The 20657-nt window shown below is 37.7% G+C and overlaps 2 protein-coding genes across 4 annotated transcripts in view; both read left to right on the plus strand.

Moving 5' to 3' along the window:
* prickle3 (prickle homolog 3) overlaps positions 1 to 15538 on the plus strand; it is a 35670-nt gene extending 20132 nt beyond the window's left edge. For all 3 annotated transcript variants that reach the window (XM_043246638.1, XM_043246639.1, XM_043246640.1), the window contains 7 exons: positions 1 to 128; positions 1877 to 2080; positions 2959 to 3145; positions 4263 to 4559; positions 5427 to 5696; positions 10766 to 11125; positions 12679 to 15538. The exon at positions 1 to 128 is cut by the window's left edge and continues 10 nt beyond it. In XM_043246638.1, the coding sequence (XP_043102573.1) occupies positions 1 to 128; positions 1877 to 2080; positions 2959 to 3145; positions 4263 to 4559; positions 5427 to 5696; positions 10766 to 11125; positions 12679 to 13070 (1838 nt within the window). In that variant the 3' untranslated portion in view covers positions 13071 to 15538. The remainder of the gene's footprint in view (positions 129 to 1876; positions 2081 to 2958; positions 3146 to 4262; positions 4560 to 5426; positions 5697 to 10765; positions 11126 to 12678) is intronic.
* A 536-nt stretch (positions 15539 to 16074) lies between these two features.
* On the plus strand, positions 16075 to 20095 carry fam110a (family with sequence similarity 110 member A). Its single transcript, XM_043246608.1, is given in 4 exon segments — positions 16075 to 16302; positions 16456 to 16492; positions 18461 to 19068; positions 19071 to 20095. Coding segments are annotated over 2 exon segments (1272 nt in total). The 5' UTR covers positions 16075 to 16302; positions 16456 to 16492; positions 18461 to 18584; the 3' UTR covers positions 19859 to 20095.
* The last annotated feature ends 562 nt before the right edge of the window (positions 20096 to 20657 follow it).

Consider the following 20657-nt stretch of genomic DNA (forward strand, 5'->3'; position numbering starts at 1 on the left):
GTAACTCTCTGGATGAAGAAGAGAAGAAAGAACTGAGGTTATTCAGTCAGCAGAGGAAGAGGGAGAATCTGGGCCGTGGGATCGTCCGACTCTTCCCCGTCACCATGACCGGAGCCATCTGTCAGCAGGTAGAGGCTTCACGTCCTCATCCTCCAGCTTTAATACGCTGTGATCAGTTCAGACTCCAGCCTGAGTGCGGCCGAGGCAGTATCATGTGTACTAGATAAAAGCGCGTATTTTCCACCCACCCTTGCGATATTTCAAGGGTTTCGCCGCATTTCAACACCCATAATGCACAGCAGCTGATGAGAAGCTGCCGGGAGGGTGTGACTGTGCTGAGGAGAGGTGGTTTGTGTCATGTTGGGTTGATTTGTGTGGCACAGAATTAGTACGTAATCTTTCTTTCATATTTATACTTAGAATTTTTTTGGCTTATTATAGCTGTTTATTATAGAGGCTTAGCTTACTAAATAACAAGACGCTGCTGTCAGAGTATTAGACTTGATGTGAAGCAGATTTACCCTCTTGGTGGTAAAGATCACAAGCTAGAAAAGCTTAATGATTGTTTTTTCAAATGTTTAATATTAAATGAATGGAGCATTTAAACAATAATAATAATGACAATAACACAAATAATATTTTATTTAAATTAAATATTAATTGTATTGGACGATTATTATTGTTATTATTATTTTATTGTTTAAAGCACATTACAATTTAATAGAAAATAAATTATAAATATTTAATAATTGTACTATAGTAAATTTTAAATGCAATAATAATAGTTGTTGTAATAATATTTTGTTATTATTATTATTAATGAATTAAAACTATTACTATAGCAATGTGGTCTTGTAAAATAAAACAAAGTAGTTTAATAATACTAAATTAGTTATAATAGTGTGTGTGCATAAATATTTATTTATTTATATATATATATATATATATATATATATATATATATATATATATATATATATACATTTATATATATATATACATTTATATATATATATACATTTATATATATATACATATACATTTATATATATATACATATACATTTATTTATATATATATATATATATATATATATATATATATATATATTTATATATACATTTATATATATATATATATTTATATATATACATATACATTTATATATATATATATATATACATTTATATATACATACATATACATTTATATATATATATACATTATATATATACATATATATACATATATATTTATATATATATACATATACATTTATATATACATATACATTTATATATACACATATACATTTATATATACACATATACATTTATATATATATACATATACATTTATATATACTTATACATATATATATACTTATATATATATATACATATATTTATATATATATACATATATATACACATATACATATATATTTATATATATATATATATATACATATATATTTATATATATATACATATATATTTATATACATATATTTATATATATATATGTGTATATATATATATATATATATATATATGTATATATATATATATATATATACACATATATTTATATATATATATTATTTATATATATAAAAAAGTGTATATGTGTACACACACTTTTTATAGTACAATAATATAACTAATTTGTATAATGTTTTTAAGCTATGCAAATAAAAAAATATTATAGAAATAATACTATTGTGCTATCGTTAAGAATTTTTGATGACAATACTGATATTTATAGCCGTTTTAATTTTTTTGCTTTAATTGTTAATTTTATTTTATTTAGTGCAGTGAAGAGATTTGACGTGGGTCGTGCTGAGTTTGTTCTCTGTGTGTGTGTGTGTGATCAGTGTGGCAGGCAGATCTGCGGCGGGGACATCGCTGTGTTTGCGTCCCGAGCGGGTCACGGCTCCTGCTGGCATCCTCAGTGCTTCCAGTGCGCTTCCTGCAGCGAGCTGCTGGTGGACCTCATCTACTTCTATCAGGACGGACACATCTACTGCGGCCGGCACCACGCCGAGCGAATCAAGCCCCGCTGCCAGGCCTGCGACGAGGTCCTTCCTGCACTCTCTTCACCTTTCATTCTGTTTCTTGGTGGTTTATGATGTTGGAGACAAGATTAAAGCCCAGATTCTCAGGATTTCAATAATTATAAAATGTCTACGGAACAGTGCTGTTTTAGTGGAACTATTATAGTTTTTGTTAGTATTTGAAATTAGATTTTTTTTTTTTATTATTAATTTTGTATTTTTCAACGAACTAAGCAAATATTTGATTATGGTTTTAATATTAATAACTCTCATATCTGCTATTAACTATATATAATATTAACTGTAATAATACTACTAAACAATCCCATACATTTTAAAAATATCCAAAATTGAATCAATGAGTATTTTATATTCTTGTCAAATTATTAATCACATCCAAAATGTTTTTTTGTGTGTGTATATATATATATATATATATATAGAAAATATTTACATGTATTTAAATGTCTCTGTTTATGTATATTATAAACAATTATTTAATTATTACACTTTTTCTGAAATATATTCTTGCATCTGTATTTTATATATACATAATATACACAGTATACATATATTGTGCAAACAAACATTTTATTTAGGATGTTATTAATCATTTGACAGCACTATTTTTTTTTAAACAAATTATAAAAATGTATTTATACGAAGAAAAAAAAAATGTTTACGTCTCACTATAAGACCAATTTCTATACATTTAAGATTATATTTTTCCATTTTAGTAATGTTTTGAGCAGAATAAGAATTTGTTTAATGTTAAATGTTTGTTTTTTTTAGTTCACTGATAATCCTGCTGTACTAATAATCCTATCCTATTTTCTCCACGTTATTAACTGAGTGATCAGACACAGCTGGTGACCGTATCTTTCTCCTCCCGTACTGATCAGATCATCTTTGCGGACGAGTGTACGGAGGCGGAGGGCCGTCACTGGCACATGAAGCACTTCTGCTGTTTCGAGTGTGAGACGGCGCTGGGCGGCCAGCGGTACATCATGAGAGAGAGCCGGCCGTACTGCTGCCACTGCTACGAGTCTCTGTACGCTGAATACTGTGACACCTGTGGAGAACATATCGGTGAGAGACAACACACCAGCTCATACACTACTACACACACACACGTATATGGCTTATCTATACTAGATTATAGTGAGACTGAAAAAAGAAAATATTTAGAGCAGACGTTTTGAGGGTGAACAAAACATATTACATTGAAATTTATACATAGATATATATATATATATATATATATATATATATAAAAAAATTTTTAAGGCAGGGCAACAAATAATACCATTATGTATAAATATAATTTTATAATATGAATAATGTGTAGAATTGGCCCCCTTGGTAAATAAATGAAGATATATCTTCTTAGGTTTATCTTTGTGGTCTTTTGGTTAAAAAAAAGGAACAAAATTCAAACCTATCTAACCTATATATTCATAACCTATCGTCAAATCATATCTTAGCTGCCTTTGTTCATATTTACCAAGGGTGCCAGTATTAGTGGAGGGCACTGTACATTTTTCCATTATAATAATGAAAATGTAGGGGTTACCTTATTAATTTATTATGAAACACAGAAATGGAAGTCCTATATTAAAGCATTATAATAATCTGTATTATGTAATGTCAGCAAAACAGAAGCTACGATCATTTAAAAGATGCTAATCTAATTCTTCTTATTCAGCAAGGATGCAGAACATTTGACAGAATTTGCAGTAAAGACTTCTATTCCAAATAAACCTGTTCTTTTGAGAATTCTGAAAAAAAAGTTTTTGTTCCAGAAAAAATCGTTCGGCTTTGATAATAATCAGAAATACTTGAGCAGTAAATAATAACGGAAGGATCATGTGACATTGAAGACTGAAGTAATGATCCTGATAATTCATCTTTGATGGCAGAAATAAATGACATTTTAAAATATGTTCATATAGAAATCCTTTTTGATTAATTTCATAGATTTACTGTATTTTTGATGAGTTTGACTTCTTCAAACGTTTGAATGGTAATGTAAACAAACTGCCTATTATTATCATTATTATTATTATTTTCTACAATATTACATAAGTTACTTTTATATATGCAACTGGTGCAGACTTTTAAAACATTAAATGTTGCAGGTTACCTTGCATTATGTTCAACAAGTGCAGTGAAAAGCTGAGTAATTGAGTGCTGTGTCTGTGTGCAGGTATAGACCAGGGTCAGATGACGTACGAGGGCCAGCACTGGCACGCGTCCGAGGCCTGTTTCTGCTGCGCCTGCTGCCGGCTCCCTCTGCTGGGCAGACCCTTCCTGCCCCGCGGCGGACTCATCTTCTGCTCCCGCTCCTGCTCGCTCGGGGAGGACCCGGACAACTCGGACTCCTGCGACTCTGCCCTGCAGAGCAAACCGGTGTCACACAAGACCGTTCAAAACCAGCAGCGCACTTCCACACCACGGCCACAGGAGGGAGCCAGCGCCGGGCGCTTCACCCTCCACGGCAAAGGCACGGCTTTTTAGGTTTTCCATGGAACATAGGCATTATCTCCCCCCAAAAAATCTCTAAATATTCTTATTGTTGTAATATGACTTAATCTTGTATTTGTTTTGTTTTTAAATAATTAGCATTCATTTTAATGAAGCACTTTTTTCCTCACCGAATTAGTTTAAATGGAAATTAGAAAGTGCATTTGTATATGAATAACACAATTGAGCACATTTCCAACATTATCATTGTATGTATGAAAAGTTAAATTGCATCTATACATAATTTCCAAGTTTCCAGACAAGTGATCAGTGTTATGGAGCTAAAATTGCTTAGATTTTCATTATTATTAATAATATTATCATCATCATCATCATCATCGCTTTTGTTACTTTTATCCAGCAAGGATAAATTACATTTAATCAAAAGTGCTAGTAAAGACACTTATAGTTTCTATTTCTAAAAAAAAAAAAAAAAAAAAAACATTGTAGAATACAAAAAAGTATCTGTTTTTATAACATATGAAGTAACAAAACACTAATGATAAGACATGTTTTTTGAGCAGCACATTTGAATGATATCTGAAGGATTATGTGACGCTGAAAGTTTAGCTTTGCGTTACAGGAATAAATTACATGCAAGATTTATTAAAACAGATACATTTTGTATCCTATAGGCGTTTTGTGAGTGACACATTTTGTATGAAATAAATGCAGTCTTGGTGATCGTAAGAGAAGACTTCTCTCAATTAAAAAAAAAATAATAAAATCATATTACCTAAACTAAAGCAGGCCGATTCTTTGTGAGATTCACCTTGGTGAACTTCAGTGTGACGGACACGGTTCGTACTCAGAAGCGTCTGTAACTATCCTCTTGTTCGTTCTGCAGGTGTTCACACGCTCCATCCTATACCGAACGGCCAGCCTCCAGCGTATGAACACACACAACGCACTCAGCCCTGTCCAGCAGCCAATGACAGGGCAGCATTCGTTCGCAAGGACCAATCGGGCATCAGCACGCCGCAAACGAACCAACAGCCGGACAGTCTGGAGTTCACCGTGGAGCTGAACGGATACGCAGAATTCGGCCCTTTCCCGCCGAGCTGCACGTCTCGAGGGACTTCCACCGCAAAGGATTGTGGGAACGACAGCTGTGCAGGTACGCCTGGGTTCTACAGAGTCGCATTCAGGGAAGCCATGTCGACTCAAGCGTATGTCAATCAATCAATCAATCATTTTTATTTATATAGCGCTTTTAACAACACAGGTTGCATCAAAGCACTGTACAGTATAATGACAGGGATATATAGTGACGAGAGTGACCAATTTCTTATTAAATGCAGAGACGGTCTCTGTAGTCAATTCAACGATAGTCACTAGAAGTTAAGTGTCCCCAACCAAGCAAGCCAGAGGCGACAGCGGCAAGGAAACAAAACCCCATGCATATAGAATGGAGAAAAAAAAACCTTGGGAGAAACCAGACTCAGTTGGGGTCAGTTCTCCTCTGACCGGACGCCCAGCACTTAACCTCCAGTTCAATTTTAAACGCAGCTGTGTCAGGTAGTGTAAATGACTTAGTGTGTGCGTGTGTGTGTGTGTGCATCAGGATCTGGTGATCTGTCGACGGGCGCATCTAGGTTTTCTGGTCTCTGATGAACATAATCTCTGGGTGCTGATCCACCATCTAGTCTGGATACAAACTGTGAAAACAGATTGAGAAAGAAACAGGACTAATATTAGCGTAGATGCCATTCTTTTTACGATGTCACAAGTACATCGTATTTTAGAAGTAGTGTTCCCGGTTCCAGCAAATCTAAGTAATGCAGCCTAAAAATCCTTTAACGGATTTGAATAATAAAAAGGTGTGTTGGTGTGTTATGTGTAGGCTAAGTTAAAAGATGTGTCTTTAATCTAGATTTAAACTGGCAGAGTGTGTCTGCTTCCCGAACAGAGTTAGGGAGATTGTTCCAGAGTTTAGGTGCTAGATAGGAAAATGATCTGCCGCCCGCAGTTGATTTTGATATTCTAGGTATTATCAAATGGCCAGAGTTTTGAGAACGCAGCGGACGTGCAGGACTATAATGTGATAAGAGCTCGCTCAAGTATTGAGGAGCTAAACCATTCAGGGCTTTATAGGTAATTAATAGGATTTTAAAATCTATTCGATGTTTGATAGGGAGCCAGTGCAGTGTTGACAGAACTGGGCTAATGTGATCATACTTCCTAGTTCTAGTAAGGACTCTGGCTGCTGCGTTTTGGACTAGCTGAAGTTTGTTTATTAAGCGTGCAGAACAACCACCCAATAAAGCATTGCAATAATCTAACCTTGAGGTCATAAACGCATGAATTAATATTTCTGCATTAGAGGTTGAAAGCATAGGTCGTAATTTAGATATATTTTTAAGATGGAAAACGCAGTTTTACAGATGCTAGAAACATGATTTTCAAAGGAAAGATTGCGGTCAAACAGCACACCTAGGTTCCTGACTGATGATGAAGAATTAACAGAGCAGCCATCAAGTGATAGGCTGTGTTCTAGATTATTATATGTGGGGTTTTAGGTCCAATTATTAGCACCTCTGTTTTTTCAGAATTTAACATTAAGAAGTTACTCATCATCCAGCTTTTATATCGACTATGCATTCTGTTAGATTCTCAATTTGGTGTGTATCACCAGGCTGCGCTGAAATATAGAGCTGAGTATCATCAGCATAGCAGTGAAAGCTAACACCATGACTCCTGATAATATCTCCCAGAGGTAACATGTAAAGGTTGAAAAGTAACGGTCCTAGCACTGAGCCTTGAGGAACTCCATATTTCACTTTTGATCGATATGATACCTCCTCATTTAATGCCACAAACTGATAGCGGTCAGATAGATATGATGTAAACCATGCTAAGGCGCTTCCTCTAATGCCAACATAGTTTTCTAGTCTATCCAAGAGAATGTTGTGATCGATAGTATCGAATGCTGCGCTAAGATCTAATAGCACTAATAACGAGATAAAACCACGATCAGATGATAGAAGCAGGTCATTAGTAACTCTAATGAGAGCAGTCTCAGTACTATGGTACGGTCTAAAACCTGATTGGAAATCCTCACAGACACCATTTTTTCTAAAAAGGAATACAGTTGTGAGGATACTACCTTTTCTAGTATCTTTGACAGAAAAGGGAGATTAGAGATTGGTCTGTAATTTACTAAGTCTTTGGGATCAAGATGTGGTTTCTTAATGAGAGGTTTAACTACAGCCAGTTTAAAGGTTTTGGGAACATATCCTAATGACAATGATGAATTAATAATGTTCAAAATAGGATCTATGACTTCTGGAAGCAGATCTTTTAATAGTTTAGATGGAATAGGGTCTAACATACATGTTGCTGGTTTAGATGATTTAACAAGTTTGTACAAGTCTTCTTCTCCTATAATAGAGAAAGAGTGTAATTTTTCCTTAGGGGATCTAAAGCTCATTATCTGATGTGAAACTGTAGTTGACGGCTGCATAGTTACAATTTTATCTCTGATGGTATCAATCTTAGAAGTAAAGAAATTCATGAACTCATTGCAGCTATACTCTTGGGGCATATTAGCACCTGCTGATGCTTTATTTTTTGTTAATTTAGTCACTGTACTGAATAAATACCGGGGTTGTGTTTGTTTTCTTCTAAAAGGGATGAAAAATAATCAGATCTTGCTATTTTTAATGCTTTTCTGTATGACAGCATACTCTCCCGCCAGGCAATACGAAATACTTCTAATTTGGTTTTTCTCCACCTGCGCTCCATTTTCCGGCTGCTCTCTTTAGGGTGCGTGTGCTGTCATTATACCATGGAGTCAGATTGTTTTCTTTTATCTTTTTAAGTGCAAAGGAGCAACTGTATCTAAAGTGCTAGAAAAAGAGAGTGCATAGTTTCTGTTACATCATCAAGTTTTTGCATCGTATTGGATGAACTAAGGAATTGAGATAAGTCAGGAAGGTTATTTAGAAAGCTTTCTTTTGTGGTGGAAGTGATGGTTCTACCATACTTGTAATAAGGTGCAGAGTTTACAGGTTTAACTATACAGAGTTCACACAAGACTAGATAGTGATCTGAAATGTCATCACTTTGCTGCAGTACTTCAACCATTTTAACATCTATTCCATGTGACAGTATTAGATCTAGAGTATGATTTTGACAATGAGTAGGTCCAGAGACGTGTTGTCTAACCCCAATGGAGTTTAAAATGTCTAAGAAAGCTGATCCTAATGAGTCTTTTTCATTATCAACATGGATATTAAAATCGCCAACAATTAAGACTTTATCTGCGGCCAGTACTAACTCAGTTAGAAAATCAGCAAATTCTTTAATGAAATCTGTGCTGTGTCCTGGTGGCCTGTATACAGTAGCCAGTACAAACATGACAGAAGATTTATCACTAGCACATGATTCTGTAGATAATGTTATATGCAGCACCAAAACTTCAAATGAGTTATATTTAAAGCCTGCCCTCTGAGAAGTACTAAGAATATTGTTATAAATTGTAGCAACACCTCCCCTCTACCTTTTAAACGTGGCTCATTTTTATAGAAATAATTTTGGGGGTAGATTCATTTAGAGTAATATAATCATCTGGTTTTAGCCAGGTTTCTGTCAAACAAAGCAAATCTAGCTTCTGATCATTGATCAAATCATATACATAAAGTGCTTTTGTGGAAAGTGATCTAATATTTAGCGAGCCAAGTTTTATCGTTTGCTTATTTGAATTATAGCTAGTTTTAATTTGTTGGACATTAATTAAATTATTGCTTTTGATTAGGTTTGGACGTTCTCTGCATATTCTAATTCGGGAACAGACACAGTCTCTATAGTGTGATATCTAGGTGAAAGAGTCTCTATGTGCTGAGAATTAACTGCCTTCTGTGACGTGAGGCAGCTAGCAGACGGTCGGTTTAGCCGGTCTGTCTGCTTCCTGACCTGGGCACTAGTTGGTCATGTTGGAGCTATAAGACTATATGCCATATTTCTAGATAGAAGAGCGGCACCACCCCAAGAGGGGTGAAGACCATCTCTTTTCAACAGGTCAGGTCTGCCCCAGAAACTCATCCAATTGTCTATAAAGCCTATGTTGTTCTGCGGGCACCACTTAGACATCCAGCCATTGAGACCCAGCAATCTGCTGTGAATCTCATCACCCGGTAAGCAGGAGGGGACCAGAGCAGATTACATTGTCCGACATCGTGCTTGCAAATTCACACACCTCTTTAATATTATTTTTAGTGATCTCCGACTGGCGAAGTCGAACATCATTAGCGCCGGCGTGAATAACAATCTTACGAAATTTACGTTTAGCATTAGCCAGCACTTTTAAATTTGACAAGATGTCAGACGCTCTGGCTCCCGGTAAGCATTGGACTATGGTGGCTGGTGTCTCTATTTTCACGTTCCGTACAATAGAATCGCCAATTACTAGGCACTTTGATCAGGTTTCTCAGTGGGTGCGTCACTGAGTGGGGAGAACCTGTTTGATGTTCTGATTGGAACGGAAGAGCGGTGTTTTGACCCGCGACTAGCCCGCCTCACGGTCACCCAATTGCCCTGCTGCAGGGGCTCTGAAGCTGGAACCGAACAATGTACATGATTCACTGTACTAGTCGCATCCAAAGCAGTATCTACAGCCCTCGCATTCTTACTGTCCTCAATTAAAGTTTGGATACGTGTCTCTAATTCTAAAACCTTCTCTGTCAGCCTAGCTATTTCCCTGCATTTATCACACGTGAATCCCTGATCGCTAACAGAGAAGGACAAGCTATACATGTGACAGACAGTGCAAGTGACGATGCAGGGAGAAGCCATTTACTCACCGTAAGGATTCACTTACCACTCTTGTTTTGATGAGCTTGTGAAAATGGAGCGAACGAGCGCGAGGAACAAATGAACAGGAGCGGGGAAAAAGCCCACAATCGCGCGAAACGCGGGTGGGAGCGAAAGTGAATCGGCTAACGAGTACTAACTCACCGCGAGTTTTAGATTAAAGCGAACGAACTAACAGCAGTCTAATTAGTTAGATTAATTTAATAGTATCAACGATATGTACACAGTTAAATTATATTTGATCGTTAGAGAAGAGGTGATAAATTGAAACGCGAAGGTTACACGCAGCTACAAACAAACCAACCTCTCAGCAGACAGGAGCAATCGAGCCTCAGCAGACAGGAGCAATCCCAATGTATGTATGCTCTGTCGTAGGAATTTCGTCTCAGCCGGAGCCTTCCGATGCGCTCGATGAACTGAATGACTCCGACTCCTTCCCGCCGCCTCCGCCCCCGGTTTTCTTCGACCCGTCTGATTCGCCGGCTCCCGTCGCCGAAGCAGAGGACGCCCCTGCAGCACCGGTCCGGAGCGGCACCGCCAGGGTCAGCTTCAGGGAGCCAATCAGCTGCAGCTATTCAGTGGAAGAGGAAGAGTGGGAGGAAGAGGAGCGGCTGGAGACACAGAGAAGAGAGGAAGAGGATGAGGAGCAGGAGGAAGACGGAGAGGAAGTTGAGGGAAGTCTCGGACACAAGTTGCGCTTCTGCACTGAAGTGCCATCTCAAATGGACCTGCTGGGTAAGATCATAACGGCCAGCTTTTTAGAAGCATTGAAATAAGCAAACACTTCATGCAACATATTTATTAATAATTGAAAGTATTCCCTTTATTAATTAATTCCTAACTGGTAGTTGGTTGGGTTAAGGGATGAAGAATATGGCCATGCAGAAAAAACAATTAATGTGCTTTAAGTATTGATAAATAGCTAGTACAATTGCATGCTAATAATCAGCTAGTTAAGTGATTGTTTCTGAACAATGGTAAAATCATAAAACGGTATTATAGAATAATTGCTGAAGGATTATGTGACCCTGTAGACTAGAGCGATGATGTTGAAAATTAAACTTTGCTCATAGGAATAAATTAGCTGTTCTTTTAATTTGTAATATTATTTTACAATAGTTATGTATTTTGAACAAAAATACAGTTACAAAATAAGATTTAAGTTGGACCTTTAAATCAAAGTTAAATTTAAGAAATAGAGGAAATAATTCCAAAAGCTTTCTGAGCTCCCTGACAAGGTTGTGTTTCGGATAAATTATTTCAGTAGAACGTAATATTAAAATAAACCTCATCATCAAGTCGTTTCCCATCATTACAGCCAAGCTGTCGGTGCACTTATAGTCACACTTTTCATTGTTTACTGTTTTCTCATCCAAATTCTGGTTTGGACAGATGGAGAGAGCAGTGATGAGGCCATACTGAAAACAGACCAAACAACATATCTGAGTAGTTTATCCCGTCGTCATTGCTTTAGGGTGTACTTCACTAACACAATACCAATTCTGTCACCATTCACTCACCCTATAAACAGGAACATGAAACGTGAATTTCTGAGGAATATTTCTCACAATATTCTCAATGTGAGGGCTGCACAATGATTAAACTCATTTAGTTTGCTACAAAAATAACTTGCTGTAATGTAGAGAGGTTTGGGTAAATTAAGTAAAACACTGCTTAAAAAGTATCTATCCATCAGGAGAAAAGCTCTGTGTGATTTTTAAACCAATTTAATATCTGGCAACCGTGAAGGCTTGTTAACGGTCTAAAATAAAGCTAAATAAAATGTTTTCGGGATAAATATCCTGCAGGCAAATATTGCAGATAATTATGCCTAGTCAACTGTGAAAAGCAGAAATCGTGATTATGATTTATCGTGCAGCACGAACTCTGGTTGTGATGCTTTAAAAACACTAAGTTAAGACAAACTACTAGTGCTTTCATCTCATCCAAAATAAACGTTTGGTAACTTTTTATGGTTACACTTTGAAATGTTGCTTATTAGCGTGCATATTACAATATTAGCCACTTATTAGTACTAATAAAGCACGTATTAATGTCTCACTTTACATCCCTAATTCTACCCAATAAACCAATTAAAAAAACCATTAAAATGGATCATTATTCACAGAGAGTCATTTAAAGCAGTGAGCTAAAGAACTGACTGAGCCTGTTTCACGAGCTCTCAGGCTGGGTTTGTGATCTGAATCAGCAGATTCCTAGAAAAATCTGACATTTTTGGGTGAACTATTCACACCAAGTGACTGTAAAATGTCTTTGACTTGCTTCAGATGGGTCTTACCACCGTAGTCTCCGCCACCGTCCCACGGAGAAGCGGCTCAGACGTTCCCGAGGGCCACGGAGCGACAGGCCTCGCCTGGAAACCCTGGAGTACAGGACGGGAGAGCGCAGGAGGTCCAGCAGCGTCCTGGACGCCAGCCTTACCCTGCACTCCACCCGCCACCGGCACGAAGACTCCTGCTCCACCTGCTCCTCCTCCTCAGACTCCGAGGAGGAAGGCTTCTTTCTGGGCCAGCGCATTCCTCTGCCGCCTCAGCTGACCGGTGGAGAGAGAACGGCGGAGGGACAGGCAGAGGACGAGGACAAGAGCCGGAGAGGAAGCTTCAGGAGGAGGAGGACACAGAGTCTCAGCAGTAAAGACAAGAACTGCATACTGTCCTGAGATCAAGACTCTCTGAACCTGCTGCTCAGACGAGATCAAAGTGGATCAGTGACATTTTGTATGATTAAAAATAGAGACTCTCATACATTCTATGCATCTGTGTAACAGTATTTTTATAGAGGTGATGATATTATGTGATTTCAGTATCAGGGTGCTTTGTCAAATTTACTGGCGTTATTATTCGGGAGCTGAGGAACAGTAATTATCCAGTTTAGTTCGTTACGGGAAAAGTAGACACTTTCTCAAAATATAAGAGATACTCACATGATGGAAAGTCATATGCGTGTTAAAAAGTCTAAATTGAAAAGAAAAAAACTGAATTAGGAGGAGGATAAAAAGGTCATTGTGCGATATAAACGTGTTTATATTTTTATTTCTCGCTATTATAGGTTTATATCCTGCGATTCTGACTTTATCCGATGCACCAGAGAAAAAAGGGCTGAATTGTGCCCCAAAAGTAGGTTTTTTTTAATTAAGTGGTGGAAATGGCTTTCATAGTTTAGAACAATAAGTCTTATCAAAAGCATAAAATCACAGCTTCACTAATAGTTTGTGGCTCTTACAGGTAATCAATCGCTCAGCACAAAAAAAGGACTTTCCATTAGCTTTACATTCTGTTGAAAATTACTTGGAAATCAAAACATCCACGTTTTCTATCAGCCGTTCGGGTTTTTGTATTTATTAGGTAAGAAATCCGCTTCTTCCTTTGCTGTTCACGTTTGCTTAGTTTAGCTTCATCTAACAGCGGCGACTTTGAACATGTGACGACAAAGCGTGAGCGTTATTGGTTGGCCAGGTTTGTTCACAGCATTGAGGATAACAGCTGATCTTTTATGTTAATGATATTAATTAGGAGTCGTTTACAAAGCAGATAGCCGAAACCATTCAGTCGCGCGCTAGCTCACGATCATTTGGGATTCACGGATTTCACATCCGAAAGAGACGCATGGTCATTTCATGAATTACAATTACACATGAGAAATAACTGTAAGGTCTGTGAGAACATTTTATAAATGATGCTCTAGATCACCGAAACCAATATAGAGATTAGAACGCCGAAACAGAGATGGTTGCAGATTCGTGACATTAACCCTGGAATCAGAATCAAAGTAACTACACTCTTTTAGAAATAAAGGCACAAAAGCTGTCACAGGGGCGGTACCTTTTCTAAAGGTACATGTTCGGACCTAAAGTTTTGGTAACTAAAAGGTACATATTAGTACGTAAAGTGAACACCTAATAGATACAAAAAAGTAACTTTTGAAAAGGTACAGCTTTTTTTGTGCCTTTATTTCTGAGAGTGTACTTTTTTGTCATAATGACAACAGTGTTTTTGTGTTAAAATATATTTTGGCCATTAAATATTGAAATGAGGTGTTTAAAAAAAAAAAAAAAAAAATTCACAGATGTGCAATTACATGAGAAGTGTGGTCAAATCAAGCACATTGCATTGAGGGACGGATTACCCAGTGTTTGCCCTACTTAAACACGGCATGTTTTATCAAATGTAGACATGTAGTATGAAGAGTGTGAATAGCATACAAAGCCTGTATAGTCTTCATACTATTAACCTGTGTGTCATTTATTCAGCAAAACCAGTTAAAAGTCAGAAACGAGCCGTTGTATTGAGTGTTGGGGAAAGTTACCGTAATACAATACTTTCCATAAAAAGTAAAAACACTGTTAGTTGCAGAAATGTTACATTTGCATCGCTTTTTCTCATCCGGCCTGGGCTTGCTTGTTTGTTTTTAATACAACAGAGCTCTGTTTTTAGCAAATGTGAAAGCCCTTTCGCGCCAAAAAGTGAAGTGAATAATCCCCAGGCCCCAGTTTATATTCTGTCTATTCGTTTTGAAGAACACCCAATCTGTCTTTGCGCGCATGACATCACATTTACTTTTTTTTTTTTTACCCCCAACACTGGTTATACTATATTTCTAAAATGTGTAGTCCCTTAAGTCTCACACCTGTTAAAGCAGTAGTACGAGTTAAAGTGCTAAACCTATAACAAACTACTTAAATGAATAGTTGTTGCTTGTTTGACTGGTTTTAAGAGAGCTGTTTAATTTGCACTTGTTTAAGGTTTAACTATCTGTGAAACTTATTGAAATGCAAAGACAATGTCATTGTGCTTGAGCGTGCACTAGAAACATATACTACAGGCCGTATCGGAACAGAATGTGGGAAAAATAATAGCCTTTATCTCCTCATCAGCTGTATTATATGTAAATATTGACATTTCAAACCTCTCTGTGTGTGAATGAGAGTTTAAATAAAAGACACACGACTTTCACTTTGTGTTTTGCAAAAAAAAAAAAAGAGAGAAGGACTATGTTAGAAATGTATTTTTATAAACAACACGGTGATGGTTTTATATTCTTGTCAAAATGCTTTCTGGCTTAATATAAATTTTAGAAACTTTAAAAAGTTATCTTTTTGAATGAGAAAAATAAACCACTTGATCCTAACCATTGTTCTTTTTTTTTTTTTAAGTACATTACTAAGCAAAACTACCATGTCTTTACATCTCAGGGCCGGTTCTAGACCCCATTGAGGTGGGCTTCAGCACTCCTAAAACTAATAGCAGCTATCAGAATGATCAGGCGAGTGCTGCTTCCTCAAGAAAGTTCATCACATCGATCTGATTTTTCCTCATGAAAACTTGGGTGGCACTATTTTCTGTTTGGTGTGCTTCCTCACACCCCTAAACTTAACCGTGGCGCCAAAGTCCGCTTTTGCGTAAAAACTGCACGCCACACCATATTGTGACATTGATGCATATTAAATAAACGGTTAAGATCCATGCATTTGATAATCTTAATCAAGCAACAAAAGAAAAACAGTAACTTATTGCATATTAGTTAGTGACAGAATTCCGAGACGGAAAAGAAAACTCATTTTCTCAAAGATAACCGACTTATCAAATCCCTTCTCTCCCGTGAGAATTTTTTCAGTGATCAGGTGACTCAAAGGGCATATGGGACGTACTTCCTGGAGTGTGACTGAGTTTCTGATTGGATGGGACGAGAACAAAAAAAGGCATAGGAGGAGTGTGAGAAGAGAGTCGAACCGGTCTGGCAAGTTTTACTTTCTCAAACACAAACACACGCGTGCACCATCTGCCTTGCTTTCTTTCTGCTTTCTGACACACAAACGGCATTACTGACTGAATCCTGTCCTACGTGACTCAAAGGGGAAGCCGCGGCTGTCGAGTGTCCTGAAACAGACGCAGGTATGTTTGGATGTAGGTGTACTGTCCGTGTATGCGTCTCACTGTGATCTATACCTTTAAACGACGCGGCTAGCATACAGTGCGCTTAACTACATTCGGTTATCTACATTCTGTCTGATTTTTCATTACCCGTAACTGTTGTTTTGGTTTTAGACGGGATCATGTAGAGACATGTCTGTCCCTGGAATCTGTAAGTGAAACCTTGGGTCCCATTTATTCTTGTTTTTTCTTGCCTTAAGGGATCAATTTCCTTTTCACCTCAACTTGACTTAGAACCTCGTTGTTGTCTTCATCAATTATATATATATATATATATATATATATATATATATATATATATATATATATATATATATATATATATATATATATATATATATTACATTACACAAAGAGAAAGTGGGGTTAGAATGATTGATTGATGGAGACAACTAGAGTGGATGAAAGGATGGAATAATGTACGGATTGTAAAAGACAGGAAAGGATAGTACACAGCGCACTTTAACCTTAGGTGGAGTGCTGGCTGTTACATTAAGGGAAGGATAAACATTCAGACAATGAGCTGGTATATCATTGGCCACGCTTTACCAAGTGAAAGTTTCTTAAGTCCATTGATAAACGCAGCCCAGCTGTCATTCATTAACAACACTGGACAAAAATCCAGTGTGAAGCATCAAAAAGTCCCTTGATTTAACCGGTGACTTCGTTTATCAGTGAGGTCACATTCCTAGGTGGGCATGTAACCGTCGCAACCTTCCTGACTAATATTTTCATATCAGTTATGTTGGTTTTCTAAATGGAAGGGCACCGAAATAAGCTTTCAGTGTGATTTACAGTTATTTTAGGGAGCGTTCGATTAATAATTCCTTTAAAAATCAATTAAGCTAATGTTAGTTTCATTAAATATTCCAGAAGAAAGCGGTAACCTTTTAGCCGCTGCTAATGGAGTTGTCTGAGAACGGCTTCATAATGGTTTGAAGCCATCCTGCAACATACATCAACAGCCTAAAGAGCTCATTAGTGGTGTTTACTAAAGAGAGTATCACTATTATTAATGCTCATAATATAAGGGATAAGGAACAAACCTCTAACCCCATGTGTTTATTGTTTTGAAAGCACTGCACCGTATGCAGTGGTCAGGAAAGACTCGTATTGTGCAGCTTGCTGATGAGAGTTGCGCGATCAGGTTTGTCAGCAGATAAAGAATTTGTAGTAGTAGACGATGAAACTGATGAAAGAAAAGACTTGAGGAAAGGCCTCTGAAACCTGCGTGTGAAACTATTCACAATTGTACCATACTAAATTGAGTTTTACTGGAACGCTGCTGATGCCGTTTCTTGTCAGGCATGTGACGTATTCAATTGCTTATCATTATCTGTATCTCGTTCCAAAACTTTAGCCCGTTTCCAGTGAGGATAACATCTCAACAGCCGTTTATGACTACTTCATACCATATATATATATATATATACCCCATGACTTACTCAAAAAGTCCAAGAAAAGTGCATCCATCCATCATAAAAAGGGGGGGGGTTAATAAAGGCCTCCTGAAACATTCATTCACAGATGACTTTGCTAGCGTTTAGTTTACAGGAGCAAAGAAACAAAAGTTCATTTTGTTTAGAAAAGGAAAACCTGTCTCCTTACATTGAAATTTATAAACCATTTATTTGTACTTTTAGTTCATGATCAGGGTTTGTGTTTCATCACTTCTCACCAGATTGTGTCTACTTGATGTTCTACTTCATCCGCTGAAGCATTAAAAAAAATGTAAATTCTGTCATCATTCATGCAACCTCAAGTTGTTCCAAACCTGTATGACTTTTTTTCTGCTGAACACAAAAGCTGATGATATTTTGAAGAATATGGGGAGAGAAATATGGAAATTGATGAGGACCAGAAACCGTTCTTCAAAATATCTTCTTAAGCAATGCTTCGCCACAACAAACCCAGCCACATTCTAAAAACCCAAAACTCACTGCAATGCAATCACAGACAAACAACGCCCTAACACTGTGGTTGGTGACTTGTGCTGACAAGCACCACTCATATTTGCTTTAATAAGTAGTTTTTTTAATTTTTCAAGAAAAGTCATTATAAAAGTGTAAACTGTCTAGCTCTGATTGTCTGATTGTCATAATTACTTCTGTCCCCCCAGGTATTAAAAACGTGAATCCAGTGTCTGCAATGCATTAATGTGGAAGTAAACCCTGCCTGCAAGACTACTTACAAGCAAATAAGTACAGAAAAAAAGAAACAGCTGAAGTTTTTCATTTCCAAGGATGTCAACTGACACACTTCAGCCATCTTCACGGAGAATAATAAGGCTTGCTGTAACTCCTGGCACTCCAAGTCGCAACCCAGAGTCCAGCTGTCCAGACAAATCATCTCCAGGCATACGCAAACCAAGTGCGGTGGAACGATTGGAAGCAGACAAGGCCAAGTACGTCAAGAGCCAACAGGTGGCTTTGAAGAAGCAGCAGCCAGTTATTTGTCCAGCCAACAACAGCCAAAGTGGACAAGGTGCTCAACAGCCATCAAGGAAGATTCCTGCAAGACCAACAAAGTCTGAGACGCCACCTCTTAACCTAGAACATCTCTGCAAGTTGATCAATGGAGTCAGCGATGCCACCGCTCCAGTCGTATCTATGCAGCCCAACAACAAAGACAAAGATGCTGCAGTTCCATGCAAGGCCACCCCTTCAACAGTGGAGGAATCTTCTCCGACCCCAACTTCAGCAAGTCAAGGAAAAGCTCCAGTAGAAGCTTCAGGGCGAGCGGGTGTGCTACCACGACAGTTCGGAGAGTCGACGTCAGGCCACAGTTACCTCAGATGAGGATGGCTGGTAGACAACAGCTACAGAACCGGCCTCCGGTGCAACAGACCACACCTCAGGTCCCAATACATCTTCTGCGCCTGCTTAGGCCGTACATACAACCAAATAAGCAACCAATTGATTTCAAAAGGCTCCATAATGCCACACAAACAAACGCCTCTCAAGGACCTATTAAAACGCCAAACTCTGCTGAGCAAACCTCACCGTCTTCCAAATCTCCAACCGGCCCACCTCTACCCCTCTCCATAAAACCAATCACAGAACCATCATCATGTCCCTCACCAACCCCACTTACTCCGAACTCCGTCGTCTCGCTTAAAAATGACTTCCAGTCGCCGCCATCTCCAGCCATCACCCGCCACTCCTCAACAAGCTCCAGGAAGCGTCCGTCCCTGACGCGCTCAAAATCCGACGTCAGCGACTGCTTTTCACGAGCAGGAGCAGAACTTGAGCGCTTCTTTAATTACTGTGGTCTTGACCCATCAGATTTAGACGAGCTAACGAGACCGGGTTCTGACATCGTGTCCGTTTCCCGTCTACGTAGCGCTAGTGCGCCGACCTCCGAGCGTCCGGCCGAAGGCGAAGACGAGGAAGAAGAAGCAGCAAAAGACGAACGCCCTGTTTACGGAGTGTCGGTCATTGAGAGAAATGCTCGAGTGATCAAGTGGCTTTATGGGATGCGTCAGGCCAAAGAGAGTCCCAAAGTGGCCGATATGTAACCTGTAACGATCAAGGAACTAACGAACAACCATTATTCAGACTGAAATGAAATGCAAAATATGCTGTACAAATTGCTTTCTTCCCAGTTCAGTGTTTTGTTTCCTATCTGTATATTTTAGAGTTGTCTTGTGGAAACTTGTGTGTGTGTCATATGAAATATGCTTGTAGCCACGTGTTCTCAAACAATAGCTAAGCATGCATGGTTATGATGACCACCAATAAACTCTTAAAAACCATGCATTTGTTGCATTGTTGTCATGATGTCAAACAATTGCAGGATTTTTGCATGCAAAGATACTCTTGTAATCCAAACAATTATTTGTTTACTTTATTACTAAGCTTTAATGATTATTTTTTAAATCTTGTTTCCTGTGTCATGCCATTACAAAAATAGTATACAAATATTTTTCATGTGACAACTTGTTGGTTCACTCAGTCGCATCAGATATTTATTATGAGGGAGAGGGGGGCAAACTATGATTGCTTTGGAAATATTTGGTACATTGAATGTAATACTACACAACATACTCCCATGTATAATTTAATGCATACATTTTTGATTTCATCTAAAAAAGGGGTCCGTCATCAAATACAGTCCAAAAACCAGCGATGTGATGTTCTGACAAAAATGCCACTTCAGCAAACTGATCTTAGATAATGGGAATACAAATTTGTTTACTCCAGAGCACTTCTGTTTGGTTATTGTTTAATATGAAACAATTTAGACTGTTAAAAAAAGAACAGTTATGAATTGGGGTGGCGTCAAAACTGGTGTTTCCTCTGGCATAAAAATAGCAT

This window comes from Puntigrus tetrazona, chromosome 8 (genome assembly GCF_018831695.1).
Source record: "Puntigrus tetrazona isolate hp1 chromosome 8, ASM1883169v1, whole genome shotgun sequence".
In the NCBI taxonomy this organism is placed as follows: Eukaryota; Metazoa; Chordata; class Actinopteri; order Cypriniformes; family Cyprinidae; genus Puntigrus; species Puntigrus tetrazona.